The 22490-nt window shown below is 40.6% G+C and overlaps 2 protein-coding genes across 5 annotated transcripts in view; one reads left to right on the plus strand and one right to left on the minus strand.

Moving 5' to 3' along the window:
* LOC141802741 (glutamate receptor ionotropic, kainate 5-like) overlaps positions 1-22490 on the plus strand; it is a 302416-nt gene that overhangs the window by 174806 nt on the left and 105120 nt on the right. The gene's annotated exons all lie outside the window — the stretch shown is intronic.
* On the minus strand, positions 410-5381 carry LOC141803256 (uncharacterized). Its single transcript, XM_074687219.1, has 15 exons — positions 5225-5381; positions 3323-3386; positions 3087-3206; positions 2856-2959; positions 2495-2767; positions 2291-2384; positions 2115-2182; positions 1960-2025; positions 1613-1777; positions 1444-1512; positions 1120-1251; positions 960-1019; positions 768-848; positions 506-608; positions 410-432 (listed from the first exon to the last, which is right to left on the minus strand). Exons 3-15 carry the CDS (start codon positions 3199-3201, stop codon positions 410-412), a joined length of 1353 nt encoding a protein of 450 aa, XP_074543320.1. The 5' UTR covers positions 3202-3206; positions 3323-3386; positions 5225-5381.

Raw genomic sequence — 22490 nt, forward strand, 5'->3', positions numbered from 1 at the left:
ACAAAGTAGTTGTTGTGCTGTATGATAACTGTACAGGCATTATCAATGCTAAAGAGACACATGCCTGTACTAATCAGCAGGTCTTGAAGCTTCTCATACAACAGAGCCTCTCCACTAGACGTAGCAGCAATGTACTCTGCCAAGTCAAGCTCAAGTCTCCACTTCTTACCAAAAACACTACGCTTTTCAACTAGCTGAAAAAACTTGTCCTTCTCTGCCAGATTGTGACTCTCCTGTGCTATAAACGCATACAAGTCACTACCCTGTGACCTGATCTCATCCAGGTCTCTACCACGCCATGTACACACAGGTGAAACTTTGTGCTTGATGGCAGCTACAACACTACAACATATTGCTGTGTTAACATCAGGACGCTCACCACTGCCTAGTCTTAAAGTACTGGCAGAAACTACAGGTGTGGGTAACTGCTCACTACAAACACAAGACAGACAACAAATATCACTCTGACCTTTGATGAATCTTTGAGAGCGATGTTTCGCGCTACCTTCCACCTCAGGGGCCTGGGCAGGGCTGGCACATGGAGACACGGGAAGCACAGGGGACACAGAGGACACAGGACACGCTGGGGACACGTGGGGCACTGGCACCTGATCAAAAACAAAACAGGTCAATTACCAGCATAGACAACACAGATATGTCACTGATATAAGTCAAACCTATTGCTTGAACCATTACAGTACTTATGTGACATTCAATCAGTATGAAGAACAAACAAAAAACATTTTATTGTTAAATTAAACACCAACCTCCTCTCCAACCATCTCAGGCACGACAGTAGCAGGTGTGGCCTGGGACTTCACACCTCCTACACACGGCACTGCCTCCGCCTACAAAAACAACCACAGTCATGGATGAGTTCTCAGACTGCAGTTAACTTGTGACACTGTTACTTAAATAAAACAGAACATTGTTTGCCAAAATAATCTTATAAAACTCACCTGTCGAACGGACCGACTCCTCTTGGAGACAGCAGCCTTCTTCTGTTCCACAAAGGCCTTCTAATGAAAATACAAGTTACAACATTATACACAATGAAATAAGTTTGGACTGGGTAACTGGGTTACTTGGTAATATAAACACAGTGTCTATGAATATTACCTGCTTGCCCTTGGGAACAGGTCTGCACTCTGCAGGAGCAGGCAGATGAGATGGAGCAACCTTTTCCATCTCATCCAACAGCGCAGCGCTAAACCAGACTGGTGTTAGCGGGATGGCACACTCCTTCAGGACCTGTGAAATTACAACACAGATACAGTTCTTAAACTGAACAGGTGTAATGAAATACAATGATACATAAATTTACTACAAAGCAAACTTAGCACTATTTCAAACATGTAAACTATGTATAGAATGTTTGCTTGCTTTAAGCACAGCACCTCAGACATGTCCGCAACTCTATCAACAAGATGAAACATTACAAACCTGCTTTCCAACCATCCGCTTCTTAGGAACCACACCAGAGGAGAGAGATGATTCCCCTGATGAGCTCCCCTGTCATTCAAAGAAACACAGTTTGTAGTTATTATCATTGAACTTCAGTGCACACAGCGTATACATTTACAAATCTTTCAAAAAACTATCAACAACTTACCCTTCTGCGCTGTCTCACAGTGGTCCACTCAGTGAAGGGGTTCACTGGAGGACGCAGAGTAGGAACTTCACCTCTCACCACAAGTCTAGGCTTGACCTGTGGGACAGAGGGCTTGGGAGGTGTTGGAACCTGGACGCGTGTTGTCTGTGGCAGTGGCTTCAGGGTCTATTTAATGACATAACAAAACACAGTTATTAATAAGCAGGTCAAATATAACATTTAAAACATACTAAATTGGTATTATTACAGATAACATAGTAAGTGCAATAACCCAAATGCACTGATTAGTAAAGAATTCACATTCAATGCAATGAACCATAATCTTTTTATAACACAACACAACTTACATCGTACGCAGCCTGCCATAGCAGCCGTGCAAGGATTGGCATCCCTGCAGTATCAGACAGGTGAATCTGTTGAAAAAACATTAAGCAAAAATTATTAACAACACTTTCAGTGCTAAAGATGACCAATTTATGTCATAAGTGAAAGTTCTACTTACACCATCTCTGGCCCACAAATCAGTCTCTCTCAAAGGGAAATGTTCGAATGCTGGAAAGTACCTCACACCTTAAAAAATCAACAAGACAAAGTATGAGATACTAGATACGATTGTGTTTTCATTTACACAACCACATTAAACAATACAACAAATTCTGCTTTAAAAAGCAGACATACCCATTCTAGCAGAAACTCTGTGGTATTCCTGACTCATGGCCTGCTGCAACTGGAGATTGCTGGAGATCCGAGGAGGAAACTCAAGCACTGCAACCTAAAAAATAAGGCAACACATGTATAAACATTTGTATTGTATTGACAAACCTTTCACATTTCCCTTTCAAACCATTCAATATGCCAACAAGAACACATGTCAATACGTACGTTGGACCAACGTTCCATGGCTGCAGACAAAAGCATGGCAAAGTCTGCACTTGCACTCTCGATGGTCTTGGAGTGCGTCAGGTTGTTGCTGGGTGCAAGAAGAACCACTGCTGCAGGAGTACGGGGAACCTCAGCATGGATCAGCTCGATCCTCTCCTCATGCGCAGCAGCCCCTGGTGTCGACATGATGCCAAAGGAAAACAGTCCCTTTGGCATCTCCACGAACCCATCAACGATGGCTCGCAGGTGGGAGTCACCAACCAGAAGGACAAACTGGAACAGCAAAACATAGTTAGAACATCACCTACTAGTAAATGAATTTAAAGCTCTACACATATATGAGAATTCTACTTTTTTTTACCTCCTTGTCAGAAGACTCAGGTGGAATGACCAACTTGTGACTCTTCCTGGTCAGTGGAGAAACTGGCCACCTGAGGACATGATGGCGCTGTCCAGTCCCTTGAACTATGAAAGACAAATCAGATTTCCCCAACTCAGTCACAAAAGCGATGACAAATGCAAAAGCAACATCTGTAAGTACACCAACAGTAATTAGTTCAACAAAAACAAATAAATATAATTTTCCACATACCTGCTTCATCTTCTTGTCGTGCACGACGCCACAAGGGGGTGATGCCAAGTGGCTGTCGCTCTGCCAGTCTACGAGCCGCCGCCTCGGAACGACGGAAGGACTTCGTTCTAGGCATGTGGACTAAATAATAAAAAAAAACAACAAAGAAAATGAATGAATATGAGTATTAAAAACATACATTGAAACATATTTTTTGGCAAATTCATCTATGACTATACAACAGCAACATAACATACCTCACAAACGCACCAAATCCAACTGTCGAAAATGTGCTTAGGTATGACTTTCTGCTGACAGCAACTGTAAAGAAAAAAATGCAGAATTTTACAAACCATTGTATTACACAGGCATATTACTCAACACAAAATTAAACAATTCTCATTAATCAATCAATATAACTATATTCCCCAAATTACATTTACTGCATCATCTAAGAACTATGCCACAGGTCCAATTAACAAACCATCGACTCTGCTTTATAAATGTAATACTAAAATAAAATTGTGTGTATATATTCTATATCACATAACACAAGTCATGTCAAAGTTAGTCCAGCAGTAAATACTGGATTCATGAATCTACTAGAGTTAAGCCCATAATTCTTGTAAAACAATGCCTAAATTGTTGCTATTTAAATGACAACCTGGAGTATCTCCTCAAGCATAACACACTTAACCTCAGGGTGGGGCATTGTGTAATGCTAATGTTGAGCAATGACAATAACAATAAAATGACATTAATTACACTATTGTACCTTATCCCATTTGCACATATATAATGTCTGGATAATTGTTTCATTCTTTTGTACACTGTAAAACATACTAGGATTTTTGCTTTCTATTTCATCATACACAAAATCACTTTCTCATGGTAGGCTGTCATTCATGGGCTTTCCTTCATACACAACATGTCCCTGCTACAGGCTGAGGAGATGTTCATTACTTGCCAATGTTTTTGCCTATATCGTGAACACACTAACATCAAGTCTTTATTACTTCTGCTAATAATTATCACTACACCTTCATTAAAAATTCTAGAATTTAAGTACTGTATAAGCCACAGACATCTCAGATGGGTTCAATTTTGACAACCACCGCTGTGAGCTGAAAGACAACTCCAATACACTGGGTGGCGCTGTCGCAAGGAAATACCGCCATGAGACTGCTGCCTGCAGTGACGCAGCTGGATACTATCGAAACTCAGGAAATGGGGCGTGTTTTACAGTAGCGCTGCATTCAGCCATTAAACAGGACGAACTGTTGTTAGCACCAACGACGACGTGTGTTGAATCCAAAACTACGCCTCAACACACCAACAGTTCCATAAAAATTACACAAAATACCTCATGATTGACAAAACCTCTGCGTCCTTATTACAGTAAAAACTTAGCAACAATATGTACAAAAAACACGGTTCACTCCTTCCCACAAAGAGTTTACTCCCTTCCACCACCATCCCCCACAAGCATTGACGACCGAAACCTACGTTAACAAATACAACCATACCAACTCAAAACACGTACTGAAATCCTAATTGACCAAAAACACAGATAAACTGACTCTCAGCGAAAAAATCTGTATCGATCTGCTATCACGCGTTACCACACAATTTTCAGCGCGTTACTCTCACACAAATACACCGCTAAATAAGTCTCTACTTTTCATCGTCTCGTTAAACGACGCTACCTCTGCTGCAAAGCCACAGCTACCTACATACGGATGAAAACAAACACGCATATCCTTTAGGACCCGAACACTAATTGTGAGAGCGGGCACGACCAGCCGTTCACTTTCAATAAAGCGTGAATGCATCCCTAATCATTTTTTTTTCCGAAAAGAGTCCGTTTATTTGTGTTTTTGATCATGTAACCTATGCCCCTTCCGAGTGCAGGAGAAAACGGCAGAGGAGGGGGAGGGGTGCGTGCGCCCTGGGCTTCTGTTTATATCATCGCACACCTCCGTTCACAAACATACTAACTCACAAACATCGACTTAAATGCTCCATACATACGAACTAAGTTACACAAAGGTAGGAAAATGCGCCAGGAAAACATTAAACCTTTTTCATCACTTTTAAACTACCTTACTCCAAAAGAAAGATATTACAATACAACTCGTTCAAGCACTGTCATTACTTACTGTGTCCAAAGCGTCAGCCGAAGAATGAAGACTCGTACAGGAAAAAAAATGAAGGGGAAAGAAAGAAAAACGGAAAAAGAACAAAGAAGGAAAAACTTGAAGAAAACAATGAATCTCTCAGATGGGATCGCTAACTCGCCGTAACGTGTTCGCTCGCTCTGAGTTTACCACACAAAATGGCACCCGATACTGTGTTACGGAGAGATTTATAACCTCTCCAGCCAACCGACCAATCACAATACAGTACAGAGCCGTGCCCACGATGACACTGCAGGCGTGAATTAAAACGGTAACGCCCACTGAAGTAAAGACAACTTCAAAAATACATGATAATCCTTTGTAATAATTTGGTTGCAACTTAATATACACTAGGCAGTACACAAAAACATGTTTCACTTCAAGAAACGAAAATAAAAATCCTAAACAAAAAAAACAGCTATGAATGTTTCTGTTTTGTGTTTACATGACTTTACGAATAATGCTGATCGGCTAGTAATGTTTTCCTCACGCATGTGGAATAAATGGAATGTAATGTCTGCTTTTCGTATGTTACCCTAAACTTTTCCTATGTATCCTGCACTACCTATTTCCTCTGTATTAACTCTGATTTCATCAGTTAAATACTCTCCTTGTACCAGCGCAAAGATAGCTTAACGGATATGACACCGCGCTACGGTGTTGATTGTTTTTCTTATGGCACGGGTTCGAATCCAACTCGTGCCAACCTACCTATCCACATTTGGTAATAATACTCTCTAACACATATAGGAAAATTACACAGTGATGATGTATATTTACTGAGACTACAGCATTGGGTAACCATGTCTGTGCGTGTGTGTGTGTGTCCGTGTGTGTGTGTCTGTGTGTATGTATGTATGTGTGTGTGTTTGTCTGTGTCTGTGTGTCTGTGACTGTGTCTGTGTCTGTGTGTGTGTGTGTGTGTGTGTGTGTGTGTGTGTGTGTGTGTGTGTGTCTGTCTCTATAAAAAACAGCAAACAACAGCCATATTAATTTTATTGACACAACAAAAAAAAACATTTAAATCAGGAAAGAGTAATGATAAAGGAACAGAAGACACAATGAATGCAATAAATTTATTGTGTACAGAAAATGTCTTTACCGCTTAGACCTCACAGGAAGTAACTCATCTTAGGAACTCATGGGATGGATAACATGATCCTCAGACCCTAAACTCTGGTGTTAATGAAGAACAATAATGCTTATTGAACATGATTTTTCATTGAAGGTTTATTAGAACATAACCAGGATCCTGAAAAAGTACTGAAACAGTTGAAGATAACTTGAACACACTTCAGAGGCTGGATGAAACCTATATAACAGGAGAGACAAAGCATTTTCAAATTTGACACCTAAGATCTGGTTTGATTAAGAAGGACAGTGTGGTGGCTCATCATTGGATGAAAGCAGTGCTGAGACTGGACAAGAAGGATAGCAGGAAAACTGCTTCAGACTTACAGACCATGGGTGAACAAATAGTCTTCCTGACTACTATGATTCCAATGTACCATGTATGCCTGCTGGCGGGGCCAAACCTAATCCATACACATAGCTCTTGGCTAAGCCACATTTTGCTGCACTTACGCTGCTTGGGAATTGCCCCAATACAAACCATTTCCCGCGGGGCGAGGGCCCGTCATTGCTGCATGCAGCTATATTTATTATTATTATTCTTCCGATTCTTCTTTGTTTCTGCCGATATAATGCCACTTTGCGTGCCTTTGGCTTGAAAAAAAGGCGAAATGACCTAGCCACAAAATTCAAACTCGGCGAAAAATTTATGATTCCACTGTCTCTGCAAAAATTCATCCCCCCTTGCGCCCCCTAGGGGATTAAAACTGCAGCCCCTTGGTCTGCTTTGAGCTACAACCTTGAAATTTGGTGGGTATAACAAGCATGCCCACATGAACAAAAAAGTCTCTTATGACAATTGTCAATTCTCAACACGAACTTCGCTATTAGCACGTAAACATGGGATTTTGACGATTTGTAGCCTACGCATTTGAACGAACTAGTCCTAGGGCTTTTGTCACAGCAACTCCTAACTTGGCATGTGTATACTACACACATTGAACATTAATAATCATAGCTAAGTTTACAGAATTTTTTTCCGTTTGGCTAGGACACGGGCTCAAAGTTCGGCATTTTTCAACTTTGTCTAATCTGCACCAAAATCAAGACACATGTTCAGTGTTAAGCCCTGGACACAGCCATGTCCCTATTCCTCCCAGAAATTACAACGCCTCCTGATGGCAATTGCTTGAAATTGCCAAAATTACGTTTATAGGCTATGTATTTCAATGAACTACTCCCAGGTTTGGACTAAGATGAACTCCAAACTTGCCTTGTGGAAACTACACACATTGAAGATGAACACTTACAATACAATTCTTATCATCTTGTATGGCGTGCCCACAAATGGCCGCCAAAGTTCACCATTTTGCTACTTCATGAAAATCTTAATAGCTCTCTTGTACAATGTTGGATCAGGCCCAAAATGCACACATATGTTAACTCTCCCATCTCCAACACATCCATATACTTCTTTTCATCTAACACTACAGCGCCCCTTACTGTTAACAGGAAGTAATGTCTTTTACTCTCTGATTCATAGCCTCTTCATTTTTTGCCATTTTCTTTTTCATTTAACTTGCAAATGTCTGTCACGCCTTCATAAAGCATTACACATCAGCTCATGTCCTCAAGGTCAAGGGTGTGTCTATGGCACTAGCTTCACCTCGCTAATGTCAAAACACAGCAGGAAGTAGTACTAACTCAGTCATTTAAGGTCTAATTTCTTCCAAACTTCACACACACCATGAAAGTCCATCCCCCAACTCTTCTATAACCTCAAATCTCTGCTACTGCAATAGCGCCACCCACTGGAAATGCTTGATAATATTATTACATTCATTTTAACATTTGCTCCCAATTTTACACACATGAAGTCACTCCCATTCCTGACTTCTGTTGACATGAATTACAGTGATAATGCTGCTCCCCCTATGGTACACTAATCATATCAACTATGCTTTCAATGTACCATGTATGCTTGCTTGCTGGGCGACAACCTCATCCATACACACAGCTCTTGCTTGAGGCACATTTTGCTGCACTTAGGCTGCTTGGAAATTACCACAAGATGGACCATTTTACGCGGGGCGAGGGCCCGTCATTGCTGCATGCAGCTATATTTATTATTCTTCTTCTTCTTCTTATTCTTCTTTGTTTCCGCCAAAACAATGCCATTTTGCGTGGCTTTGCCTTGAAAAAAAGGTGAAATGACCTAGCCACAAAATTCAAACTCGGCGAAAAATTTATGATTCCAGTATCTGCACAAAAATTCATCCCCCCTCGCGCCCCCTAGGGGCTTAAAACTGCAGCCCCTTGGTCTGCTTTAAGCTACAGCCCTGAAATTTGGTGGGTATAACAAGCATGCCTAGATGAATAAAAAAGTCTCTTATGACTATCGTGAATTCTCAACACGAACTTCGCTATTAGCACGTAAACTTGGAATTTTCACGATTTGGAGCCTACGCATTTCAACGAACTAGTCCTAGGGCTTTTGTCACACCAACTCCAAACTTGGCATGTGTATACTACACACATTGAAGATCAAAAGTTATAATACAATTTACAGAATATTTTTCCGTTTGGCTATGACACGGGCTCAAAGTTCGGCGTTTTTCAACTTTGTCCAATCTGCACCCAAATTAACACACATGCTCAGTGTTAAGCCCCAGACACAGCCATGTCATGATTCCCCCCACAAAGCACAACGCCTCCTGATGGCAATGGCTTGAAATTGCCAAAATTACTTTTATAGGCTATGTATTTCAATGAACTACTCCCAGGTTTGGACTAAGATGAACTCCAAACTTGCCTTGTGGAAACTACACACATTGAAGATGAACACTTACAATACAATTCTTATCATCTTGTATGGCGTGGCCACAAATGGCCGCCAAAGTTCACCATTTTGCTTCTTCATGAAAATCTTAATAGTTCTCTTGTACAATGTTGGATCAGGCCCAAAATGCACACACATGATACCTCTCCCATCCCCAACACATCCATATACTTCTTTTCATCTAACACTACAGCGCCCCTTACTGTTAACAGGAACTCATGTCTTTTACTCTCTGATTTATAGCCTCTTCATTTTTGGCCATTTTCTTTTTCATTTAACTTGCAAATGTCTGGCACGCCTTCATAAAGCATTACAAATCAGATCATGTCCTGAAGGTCAATGCTGTGTCTATGCCACTAGCTTCACCTGGCTAATGTCAAAACACAGCAGGAAGTAGTACTAACTCAGTCATTTAAGGTCTAATTTCTTCCAAACTTCACACACACCATGAAAGTCCATCCCCCAACTCTTCTATAACCTCAAATCTCTGCTACTGCAATAGCGCCACCCACTGGAAATGCTTGATAATATTATTACTTTCATTTTAACATTTGCTCCCAATTTTACACACATCAACTCACTCCCACTCCTGACTGCTGTTGACATGCATCACAGTGATAATGCAGCTCCCCCTATTGGACACTAATCATATCCACTATGATTTCAATGTATAATTTATGCTTGCGGGGGAACAACCTCATCCATACACATAGCTCTTGCTTGAGGCACATTTTGCTGCACTTAGGCTGCTTGGGAATTACCCCAAGACGGACCATTTCCCGCGGGGCGAGGGCCCGTCATTGCTGCATGCAGCTATATTTCTTCTTCTTCTTCTTCTTCTTCTTCTTCTTTGTTTCTGCCAATACAATGCCATTTTGCGTGCCTTTGGCTTGAAAAAAAGGCGAAATGACCTAGCCACAAAATTCAAACTCGGCGAAAAATTTATGATTCCACTGTCTGTGCAAAAATCCATCCCCCCTTGCGCCCCCTAGGGGCTTAAAACTGCAGCCCCTTGCTCTGCTTTGAGCTACAGCCCTGAAATTTGGTGGGTATAACAAGCATGCCCACATGAACAAAAAAGTCTCTTATGACTATCGTGAATTCTCAACACGAACTTCGCTATTAGCACGTAAACATGGGATTTTGACGATTTGTAGCCTACGCATTTGAACGAACTAGTCCTAGGGCTTTTGTCACAGCAACTCCAAACTTGGCATGTGTATACTACACACATTGAACATTAATAATCATAGCTAAATTTACAGAATTTTTTTCCGTTTGGCTAGGACACGGGCTCAAAGTTCGGCATTTTTCAACTTTGTCTAATCTGCACCAAAATTTACACACATGTTCAGTGTTAAGCCCTGGACACAGCCATGTCCCTATTCCTCCCAGAAATTACAACGCCTCCTGATGGCAATGGCCTGAAATTGCCAAAATTACGTTTATAGGCTGTGTATTTCAATGAACTACTCCCAGGTTTGGACTAAGATGAACTCCAAACTTGCCTTGTGGAAACTACACACATTGAAGATGAACACTTACAATACAATTCTTATCATCTTGTATGGCGTGCCCACAAATGGCCGCCAAAGTTCACCATTTTGCTACTTCATGAAAATCTTAATAGCTCTCTTGTACAATGTTGGATCAGGCCCAAAATGCACACATATGTTAACTCTCCCATCTCCAACACATCCATATACTTCTTTTCATCTAACACTACAGCGCCCCTTACTGTTAACAGGAAGTAATGTCTTTTACTCTCTGATTTATAGCCTCTTCATTTTTTGCCATTTTCTTTTTCATTTAACTTGCAAATGTCTGGCACGCCTTCATAAAGCATTACAAATCAGCTCATGTCCTCAAGGTCAAGGGTGTGTCTATGGCACTAGCTTCACCTCGCTAATGTCAAAACACAGCAGGAAGTAGTACTAACTCAGTCATTTAAGGTCTAATTTCTTCCAAACTTCACACACACCATGAAAGTCCATCCCCCAACTCTTCCATAACCTCAAATCTCTGCTACTGCAATAGCGCCACCCACTGGAAATGCTTGATCATATTATTACATTCATTTTAACGTTTGCTCCAAATTTTACACACATGAAGTCACTCCCACTCCTGACTGCTGCTGACATGAATTACAGTGATAATGCTGCTCCCCCTATGGTACACTAATCATATCAACTATGCTTTCAATGTACTATGTATGCTTGCTTGCGGGGGAACAACCTCATCCATACACAGAGCTCTTGCTTGAGGCACATTTTGCTGCACTTAGGCTGCTTGGGAATTACCCCAATACGGACCATTTTCCGCAGGGCGAGGGCCCGTCATTGCTGCATGCAGCTATATTTAGGGCCCGAGCCCCGGGAACCGGGGGCGAAGCCCTCTTGTAACCGTTAGGATTATTATTATTAGGGCCCGAGCCCCCGAGAATCGGGGGGCGAAGCCCTATTGTAACTGTTAGGATTATTCTTCTTCTTCTTCTTCTTCTTCTTCTTCTTCTTTGTTTCTGCCAATACAATGCCATTTTGCGTGCCTTTGGCTTGAAAAAAAGGCGAAATGACCTAGCCACAAAATTCAAACTCGGCGAAAAATTTATGATTCCACTGTCTCTGCAAAAATCCATCCCCCCTTGCGCCCCCTAGGGGCTTAAAACTGCAGCCCCTTGCTCTGCTTTCAGCTACAGCCCTGAAATTTGGTGGGTATAACAAGCATGCCCACATGAACAAAAAAGTCTCTTATGACTATCGTGAATTCTCAACACGAACTTCGCTATTAGCACGTAAACATGGGATTTTCACGATTTGTAGCCTACGCATTTGAACGAACTAGTCCTAGGGCTTTTGTCACAGCAACTCCAAACTTGGCATGTGTATACTACACACATTGAACATTAATAATCATAGCTAAATTTACAGAATTTTTTTCCGTTTGGCTAGGACACAGGCTCAAAGTTCGGCATTTTTCAACTTTGTCCAATCTGCACCAAAATTTACACACATGTTCAGTGTTAAGCCCTGGACACAGCCATGTCTCTATTCCTCCCAGAAATTACAACGCCTCCTGATGGCAATGGCCTGAAATTGCCAAAATTACGTTTATAGGCTATGTATTTCAATGAACTACTCCCAGGTTTGGACTAAGATGAACTCCAAACTTGCCTTGTGGAAACTACACACATTGAAGATGAACACTTACAATACAATTCTTATCATCTTGTATGGCTCGGCCACAAATGGCCGCCAAAGTTCACCATTTTGCTACTTCATGAAAATCTTAATAGCTCTCTTGTACAATGTTGGATCAGGCCCAAAATGCACACACATGTTAACTCTCCCATCTCCAACACATCCATATACTTCTTTTCATCTAACACTACAGCGCCCCTTACTGTTAACAGGAACTCATGTCTTATACTCTCTGATTTATAGCCTCTTCATTTTTTGCCATTTTCTTTTTCATTTAACTTGCAAATCTCTGTCACGCCTTCATAAAGCATTACAAATCAGCTCATGTCCTCAAGGTCAAGGGTGTGTCTATGGCACTAGCTTCACCTCGCTAATGTCAAAACACAGCAGGAAGTAGTACTAACTCAGTCATTTAAGGTCTAATTTCTTCCAAACTTCACACACACCATGAAAGTCCATCCCCCAACTCTTCTATAACCTCAAATCTCTGCTACTGCAATAGCGCCACCCACTGGAAATGCTTGATAATATTATTACATTCATTTTAACGTTTGCTCCAAATTTTACACACATGAAGTCACTCCCACTCCTGACTGCTGTTGACATGAATTACAGTGATAATGCAGCTCCCCCTATGGTACACTAATCATATCAACTATGCTTTCAATGTACCATGTATGCTTGCTTGCTGGGCGACAACCTCATCCATACACAGAGCTCTTGCTTGAGGCACATTTTGCTGCACTTAGGCTGCTTGGAAATCACCCCAAGACGGACCATTTTACGCGGGGCGAGGGCCCGTCATTGCTGCATGCAGCTATATTTATTATTATTATTCTTCTTTGTTTCTGCCGATATAATGCCACTTTGCGTGCCTTTGGCTTGAAAAAAAGGCGAAATGACCTAGCCACAAAATTCAAACTCGGCGAAAAATTTATGATTCCACTGTCTCTGCAAAAATTCATCCCCCCTCGCGCCCCCTAGGGGCTTAAAACTGCAGCCCCTTGGTCTGCTTTCAGCTATAGCCCTGAAATTTGGTGGGTATAACAAGCATGCCCACATGAACAAAAAAGTCTCTTATGACTATCGTGAATTCTCAACACGAACTTCGCTATTAGCACGTAAACATGGGATTTTGACCATTTGTAGCCTACGCATTTGAACGAACTAGTCCTAGGGCTTTTGTCACACCAACTCCAAACTTGGCATGTGTATACTACACACATTGAACATTAATAATCATAGCTAAATTTACAGAATATTTTTCCGTTTGGCTAGGACACGGGCTCAAAGTTCGGCATTTTTCAACTTTGTCTAATCTGCACCAAAATTTACACACATGTTCAGTGTTAAGCCCTGGACACAGCCATGTCCCTATTCCTCCCAGAAATTACAACGCCTCCTGATGGCAATGGCCTGAAATTGCCAAAATTACGTTTATAGGCTGTGTATTTCAATGAACTACTCCCAGGTTTGGACTAAGATGAACTCCAAACTTGCCTTGTGGAAACTACACACATTGAAGATGAACACTTACAATACAATTCTTATCATCTTGTATGGCTCGGCCACAAATGGCCGCCAAAGTTCACCATTTTGCTACTTCATGAAAATCTTCATAGCTCTCTTGGACAATGTTGGATCAGGCCCAAAATGCACACACATGTTAACTCTCCCATCTCCAACACATCCATATACTTCTTTTCATCTAACACTACAGCGCCCCTTACTGTTAACAGGAACTCATGTCTTTTACTCTCTGATTCATAGCCTCTTCATTTTTGGCCATTTTCTTTTTCATTTAACTTGCAAATGTCTGGCACGCCTTCATAAAGCATTACAAATCAGCTCATGTCCTCAAGGTCAAGGGTGTGTCTATGGCACTAGCTTCACCTCGCTAATGTCAAAACACAGCAGGAAGTAGTACTAACTCAGTCATTTAAGGTCTAATTTCTTCCAAACTTCACACACACCATGAAAGTCTATCCCCAACTCTTCTATAACCTCAAATCTCTGCTACTGCAATAGCGCCACCCACTGGAAATGCTTGATCATAATATTACATTAATTTTAACGTTTGCTCCAAATTTTACACACATGAAGTCACTCCCACTCCTGACTGCTGTTGACATGAATTACAGTGATAATGCTGCTCCCCCTATGGTACACTAATCATATCAACTATGCTTTCAATGTACCATGTATGCTTGCTTGCGGGGGAACAACCTCATCCATACACAGAGCTCTTGCTTGAGGCACATTTTGCTGCACTTAGGCTGCTTGGGAATTACCCCAATACGGACCATTTTCCGCGGGGCGAGGGCCCGTCATTGCTGCATGCAGCTATATTTAGGGCCCGAGCCCCCGAGAATCGGGGGGCGAAGCCCTATTGTATCTGTTAGGATTATTCTTCTTCTTCTTCTTCTTCTTCTTTGTTTCTGCCAATACAATGCCATTTTGCGTGCCTTTGGCTTGAAAAAAAGGCGAAATGACCTAGCCACAAAATTCAAACTCGGCGAAAAATTTATGATTCCACTGTCTGTGCAAAAATCCATCCCCCCTTGCGCCCCCTAGGGGCTTAAAACTGCAGCCCCTTGCTCTGCTTTGAGCTACAGCCCTGAAATTTGGTGGGTATAACAAGCATGCCCACATGAACAAAAAAGTCTCTTATGACTATCGTGAATTCTCAACACGAACTTCGCTATTAGCACGTAAACATGGGATTTTGACGATTTGTAGCCTACGCATTTGAACGAACTAGTCCTAGGGCTTTTGTCATACCAACTCCAAACTTGCCATGTGTATACTACACACATTGAACATTGATAATCATAGCTAAATTTACAGAATATTTTTCCGTTTGGCTAGGACACGGGCTCAAAGTTCGGCATTTTTCAACTTTGTCTAATCTGCACCAAAATTTACACACATGTTCAGTGTTAAGCCCTGGACACAGCCATGTCCCTGTTCCTCCCAGAAATTACAACGCCTCCTGATGGCTATGGCCTGAAATTGCCAAAATTACGTTTATAGGCTGTGTATTTCAATGAACTACTCCCAGGTTTGGACTAAGATGAACTCCAAACTTGCCTTGTGGAAACTACACACATTGAAGATGAACACTTACAATACAATTCTTATCATCTTGTATGGCTCGGCCACAAATGGCCGCCAAAGTTCACCATTTTGCTACTTCATGAAAATCTTAATAGCTCTCTTGTACAATGTTGGATCAGGCCCAAAATGCACACACATGTTAACTCTCCCATCTCCAACACATCCATATACTTCTTTTCATCTAACACAACAGCGCCCCTTACTGTTAACAGGAAGTAATGTCTTTTACTCTCTGATTTATAGCCTCTTCATTTTTGGCCATTTTCTTTTTCATTTAACTTGCAAATGTCTGGCACGCCTTCATAAACCATTACAAATCAGCTCATGTCCTCAAGGTCAAGGGTGTGTCTATGCCACTAGCTTCACCTCGCTAATGTCAAAACACAGCAGGAAGTAGTACTAACTCAGTCATTTAAGGTCTAATTTCTTCCAAACTTCACACACACCATGAAAGTCCATCCCCCAACTCTTCTATAACCTCAAATCTCTGCTACTGCAATAGCGCCACCCACTGGAAATGCTTGATTATATTATTACATTCATTTTAAGGTTTGCTCCAAATTTTACACACATGAAGTCACTCCCACTCCTGACTGCTGTTGACATGGATTACAGTGATAATGCTGCTCCCCCTATGGGACACTAATCATATCAACTATGCTTTCAATGTACCATGTATGCTTGCTTGCGGGGGAACAACCTCATCCATACACAGAGCTCTTGCTTGAGGCACATTTTGCTGCACTTAGCCCGCTTGGGAATTACCCCAATACGGACCATTTTCCGCGGGGCGAGGGCCCGTCATTGCTGCATGCAGCTATATTTATTATTATTATTCTTCCGATTCTTCTTTGTTTCTGCCGATATAATGCCACTTTGCGTGCCTTTGGCTTGAAAAAAAGGCGAAATGACCTAGCCACAAAATTCAAACTCGGCGAAAAATTTATGATTCCACTGTCTCTGCAAAAATTCATCCCCCCTTGCGCCCCCTAGGGGATTAAAACTGCAGCCCCTTGGTCTGCTTTGAGCTACAACCTTGAAATTTGGTGGGTATAACAAGCATGCCCACATGAACAAAAAAGTCTCTTATGACAATTGTCAATTCTCAACACGAACTTCGCTATTAGCACGTAAACATGGGATTTTGACGATTTGTAGCCTACGCATTTGAACGAACTAGTCCTAGGGCTTTTGTCACAGCAACTCCTAACTTGGCATGTGTATACTACACACATTGAACATTAATAATCATAGCTAAGTTTACAGAATTTTTTTCCGTTTGGCTAGGACACGGGCTCAAAGTTCGGCATTTTTCAACTTTGTCTAATCTGCACCAAAATTTACACACATGTTCAGTGTTAAGCCCTGGACACAGCCATGTCCCTATTCCTCCCAGAAATTACAACGCCTCCTGATGGCAATTGCTTGAAATTGCCAAAATTACGTTTATAGGCTATGTATTTCAATGAACTACTCCCAGGTTTGGACTAAGATGAACTCCAAACTTGCCTTGTGGAAACTACACACATTGAAGATGAACACTTACAATACAATTCTTATCATCTTGTATGGCGTGCCCACAAATGGCCGCCAAAGTTCACCATTTTGCTACTTCATGAAAATCTTAATAGCTCTCTTGTACAATGTTGGATCAGGCCCAAAATGCACACATATGTTAACTCTCCCATCTCCAACACATCCATATACTTCTTTTCATCTAACACTACAGCGCCCCTTACTGTTAACAGGAAGTAATGTCTTTTACTCTCTGATTCATAGCCTCTTCATTTTTTGCCATTTTCTTTTTCATTTAACTTGCAAATGTCTGTCACGCCTTCATAAAGCATTACACATCAGCTCATGTCCTCAAGGTCAAGGGTGTGTCTATGGCACTAGCTTCACCTCGCTAATGTCAAAACACAGCAGGAAGTAGTACTAACTCAGTCATTTAAGGTCTAATTTCTTCCAAACTTCACACACACCATGAAAGTCCATCCCCCAACTCTTCTATAACCTCAAATCTCTGCTACTGCAATAGCGCCACCCACTGGAAATGCTTGATAATATTATTACATTCATTTTAACATTTGCTCCCAATTTTACACACATGAAGTCACTCCCATTCCTGACTTCTGTTGACATGAATTACAGTGATAATGCTGCTCCCCCTATGGTACACTAATCATATCAACTATGCTTTCAATGTACCATGTATGCTTGCTTGCTGGGCGACAACCTCATCCATACACACAGCTCTTGCTTGAGGCACATTTTGCTGCACTTAGGCTGCTTGGAAATTACCACAAGATGGACCATTTTACGCGGGGCGAGGGCCCGTCATTGCTGCATGCAGCTATATTTTTTCTTGTATCTCATGAGTTTGGAGCAACTCTGGTTCAAAATACTGTTTTCTAAGTTTATAAATGTGCAGCTGAGACAGTTTGTTGTGGATCTTTTATGAGGTATCCTTTATTTAATCTTTACTGGTCCCTCAAACATAGAGACCTGGTACATTCAAAACCCTTTCCCTCCTAACACTGAGCCTCCAGCTGGTCATTCAGGGAGCAGGGCCGGTAAACCTGGGTTTTATGAGATAATATGTGGGTAAAGTTGGACTTTATGTGACCCAGTTCACCAAACCACCAGAGCTCATGTTTTTACTTCTCTGACTCCTCATTTCTGAATTAAAGGAGAAGAGCAGGTGAAACACTTTTATGTTGTTTTGTTATTATTATTTATTAATTTACTTCTTTTAGTGTTTTTTTACTTTTTTTAAAATTATTTATTTGAATTTTTATAAATTCATTTGTAGTTATTTTATTTTTTAATTTATTTATTTTAGTGTGTTAATTAGTTAATGTATTGATTGATTTATTTTAATTTCTTTATTTATTGGTCCAATTTTCATCTATTTATATTTATTTTAATTTTTATTTATTGATTTATTCATTAATTAATTTATTTATTCCTTTTTTCATTTATTTATTTTTTAATTGTTTTAATTGTCGTTTATTATTTATTTTATTATTATTCATTTTTTTTTTTTACATTAATTTTTTTTGTCCATTTTTTCTTTTTGTTTGTTTTTTTTTTTTGGTTTGGGTTTTTTGTTGTTTTGGATGCTTAAAGTTGTCTCTGCATGACAGCTGAGACAAACCCAAACCCCGACCCCTCGCTAACCCATCCCTAATGACCTAACCGAGATTGTTTTATCATCATGTTATCTACGCTACTCATGATATCACTCTTTAGCTTGAGATTAAAGCCATAATGGAAAATTACAACACACTTTTGTTGCGTTTTGATTTTGGTTTTATTTTTATTTTTTTACCTGTGTAAGACTGCTAATGTTAACTTTTCAAAAGCATCTCCTCAACGACACAACGCATGGTGGGTTTAGTTTAGTTTATTTGTTAATTGTTTCGTGGACAGTCCCTTTGATTTATTATACAGTTGAAGAGGAAGCTTTAGCCTTTACAGCTAATGGTGGAAATTGTGTAAGAGCCTGTCAAAGATGTTTTTCTGGTTGGACCCCCACATTTTCCCATCATGCTTTTGGGAGACTTTAAATGTGGTTTTGCAGAATTTAGCTGAGCTAGCTTGTGGTACTTGCGTCCAGAAACTCCTGCAGCTCCTTTAACGTTGCTGTGGGTCCCTCGACGCCCTCCCTGAACCAGTTTTCATCAGTTTTGGAGTGACGCCCTCTTCTTGGTAATGTGGTTCCTGTTCCCATGTTTCCTCCTCTGACGGTCTGTGTTCATGGTAAATCTGATGCTTTGAGATCCTCTGATGGGAGCTCTCTGCAGATCATGGGACCTTGGCTTCTCTGTGAGGTGGTCTGAGGAGGTGTCAGCTGAAGGTGTGACCTCTGAATCTGCTGCGTGCTCTCTGGTCTGCAGTGTTTTCTGTGGACACGCTGTGAAATAATGTAAAACCCGACACCCAGCAGCGTCTGATCACCCTGAGCTGCACACACTCCTCTCTGCTCCACAGAAACACCCTCTGTTTGGCTCTCTTCGCCGCAGGCCGCAGAAATCTCTGCAGAAGAGGCTTTGGGGGGTTTAACTCAGCAGGACAAAAGATTTCCCAACATTTCAAACCGAGCTGAAGCCGCTTCACTCAACAAGGAAACAGTTTGAGCACAAAAGGTTAGAAAACACGCCTTTTAATCTCCAAAACCCCAAACACCCACTCCCTCCGTCTCCCCGCCGCAGCATCAGAGCGCCGCTTTAAAGGTTACGCCGTAAATTTGCCTCTTCTGCTTCATGCTCGGCCTGCTGTTGGCTGGCTTCAATCAGAGGAGGAGAGGAGAGAGGAGAAGAGCTTCTGGAGTGAACGATGGTATCTCCTCCTCCTCCTCCTCCTCCTTTCAGAGGCAATAAAAGACGGGAAAAAGGCTCCGATCCAACAAAAGCCGAGCGCTGCGGATAAAGCACTTTGTCTGTCGGGTAATGGCCCTTAATGCTCACCTAAATATAGGATATTAGCTCCCCCCTCCTGGGGATAAGGAGATTTTGTTTTGCAGCAGTGGCATCGTGAAGCGAGGAGTGTTGCTGACTCAAACAACCGTAATGACATGCTAATCCTTTCATTTAGCCGCTGACACGCGACACATCTCCGCCTCTGAAAGCTGCAGGGACGGGAGGAGACAGGAGGGAGGTTCGAGTCCTGCTCGTAACGTCAGAACGCTTTTCAGAGACGTGAACCTCGACGCCCCGCAGCTCAGGAGGAGACATGTCAAAGAAAAGACTCGTAGCAAACTGTTTTTTCTGCAACAGGTCAGATGTGGTTCAGAGGACGACGGCAAACAGCTGAGTGCTGTGTGTAAGCGCGGCGCTCTGACAGGAAGTGCTTTCATGTTTTAACGCTTTCTGATGAACAGGGAAGGAGTGAGATGCTCCTTGAGAAAACACTGAGGCGCTAATGGACGTCCTTTGATCAGAGTCCTGATGAAAGCAGAAAAACCATCCTGTTTATTGACTTTAAAGAGGGGTATTGTGCTTTTTTTTCATTCTATATTCTGTCCCTCCGGTGCCCCTGTAGTTTCTCACATGATTCACAGCTGAATAAAATCAATATTTTTTTCCCTCTGGTGTTTCATACAAACCCCCGATTCAGCCTCTGTCTGAAAGCTACTGTCTCTTTAAGAGAATCCCCCTTCCCTCTGATAGGCCAACGTATGGAGGCCTGTCGAGGTCGGAGCTATATATAGACCTTGGTGCTCGAGGCCCTTGTAGTTTGTTACATTTCTTTTCTTTACACGTCACTTCACGAAAAAATAGCAAAAAGAAAAAAATGAATAAATAAACTAATTTTTTTTTTTTTAATTTCAAAAACTTTTTTTTTAATTTCAAAAACTTTGGAATTGTAAAAAATTTGCACAATTTCTGAAATTTCAACAATTATGCAAAAGTAAAAAAAAAAAAGAAAAGAAATAGGTTTCCAAGATGATTGAAGTGCCAAAATTTGCCAAAAACTTAAATAAAAAATGAAATTCCAAAATTGTTAAATTTTTTAATGATTTCTTACAAAGAAAAATGAATTGAAAAATTTGCAAAAACTTTTTAAATGTCACAAAATTGCAAAAATTCCAACATTTTAACAATTGAGCAAAAGGTTTAAAACATTTTTGAAGTGCAAAAATTTTTCAAGTCATACATTTTTTTAAGTGTAAGACTTTTGAACCAATTGCTTACAAAGAAAAAATGAATTTTAAAATTTGTAAAAGTTTCAAAAACGTTTTTTTAAAAAAAATAAAGATTTTTGAAGTGCAAAAAATTGTCAAAAATTTAAAAATAAAATTCAAAATTGTAAAAAATTTTAACAAATCACTAACAAAGAAAAAAAATGAATTTAAAATTTGCATCAATTTTAAAAACTTTGGAATTGTCAAAAAAAATTGCACAAATTCCAAAATTTTATAATGATGCAAAATTTTTGAAAAATTTAAGGTTTCCAATAGTTTTGAAGTGCAAAAAGTTTTCAAAAATTAAAAAAGAAATTTTGAAATCGTTAGACTTTTTTAAAAAATTGCAAAATTTCAAAATTTTTGAAAAAATTCTTGACTGTGATAATATTTATCAAAAATATCACTCAACCAATAATCTTGTTGTTGTTTGCTAATGTCTTCCCACATATCAATCGTGTATATTAAGCTGTCACTTTGTCAGTTAAATGAATCCATCCACACAGAATTAAAATCTGTATTTTCTTCCAGATGAGTCTTTTTGTAGATGTAGTTATCTTCCCAGGGCTGTAAAACTTGAGGTTAGCCACAGGTGCATGGAAAGTTGGTGGGCTGTTGATGTTGTAGGAGGTGAAGTAGAGCGGTGGCAGGCTTTATTGACAGATGGGATGAAGATTTAGTTCAACTAAATGTTAACACAGGATTTTATTTAGTGTCAGTGTCTTTAATCATCAATACCCTCTGGAAGAAAAATAACTATTCTTTATTAAAATAATATTTTTAAAGCTACAAGGAGCCACTGCAGAGGAGTCAAAGAGAAATCTGGTCTTGGAACAAAGTGTTTTGATCTGTTTTCAGACAGATTCACGTTTTTCTACGACACATGAATCTGTAGAGGTTTAAAAATCTGCACACGCTCAGTCTGAACATCCAGCGTTTGTACTTTAGATCCACGTTTAAGATGTAGGAAAGCAGAATACCCCCTCTTTAAGCGTCTCTTCTCAGCGTTAGATCTACATTCTTTATGCTGCTGTCAAACCAAAGCCCATATCTCTCTCCTGATTTGTGTTTGAAGGTTTTACAGTCAGAGACTCTCTCCTGGAGGAAATCTCACCAGCTGAGCAGACTTTAACCTCGTGATGTGAACAAATCTACATTTTCCTCAGCGTGTGTGTAAAGTCTGCTCTGAAGCACGGCCCTCGTCGAGCCACCTGCAGGATCTGGGACGGGACTTGTGCCGATGGGGATTTCAGACGTGAAATAATTAATGCTGAAATTTGCACAGTAAACACTTTGTGCAGCTCCGAGCGTAATTATGTTGAAGATTTGTCTTAATAT

The sequence above is a fragment of the Halichoeres trimaculatus genome, unplaced genomic scaffold (assembly GCF_033239565.1).
Source record: "Halichoeres trimaculatus isolate MK-OKI-2021-1 unplaced genomic scaffold, fHalTri1.1 fHalTri1_scaffold_14, whole genome shotgun sequence".
Lineage (NCBI taxonomy): Eukaryota > Metazoa > Chordata > Actinopteri > Labriformes > Labridae > Halichoeres > Halichoeres trimaculatus.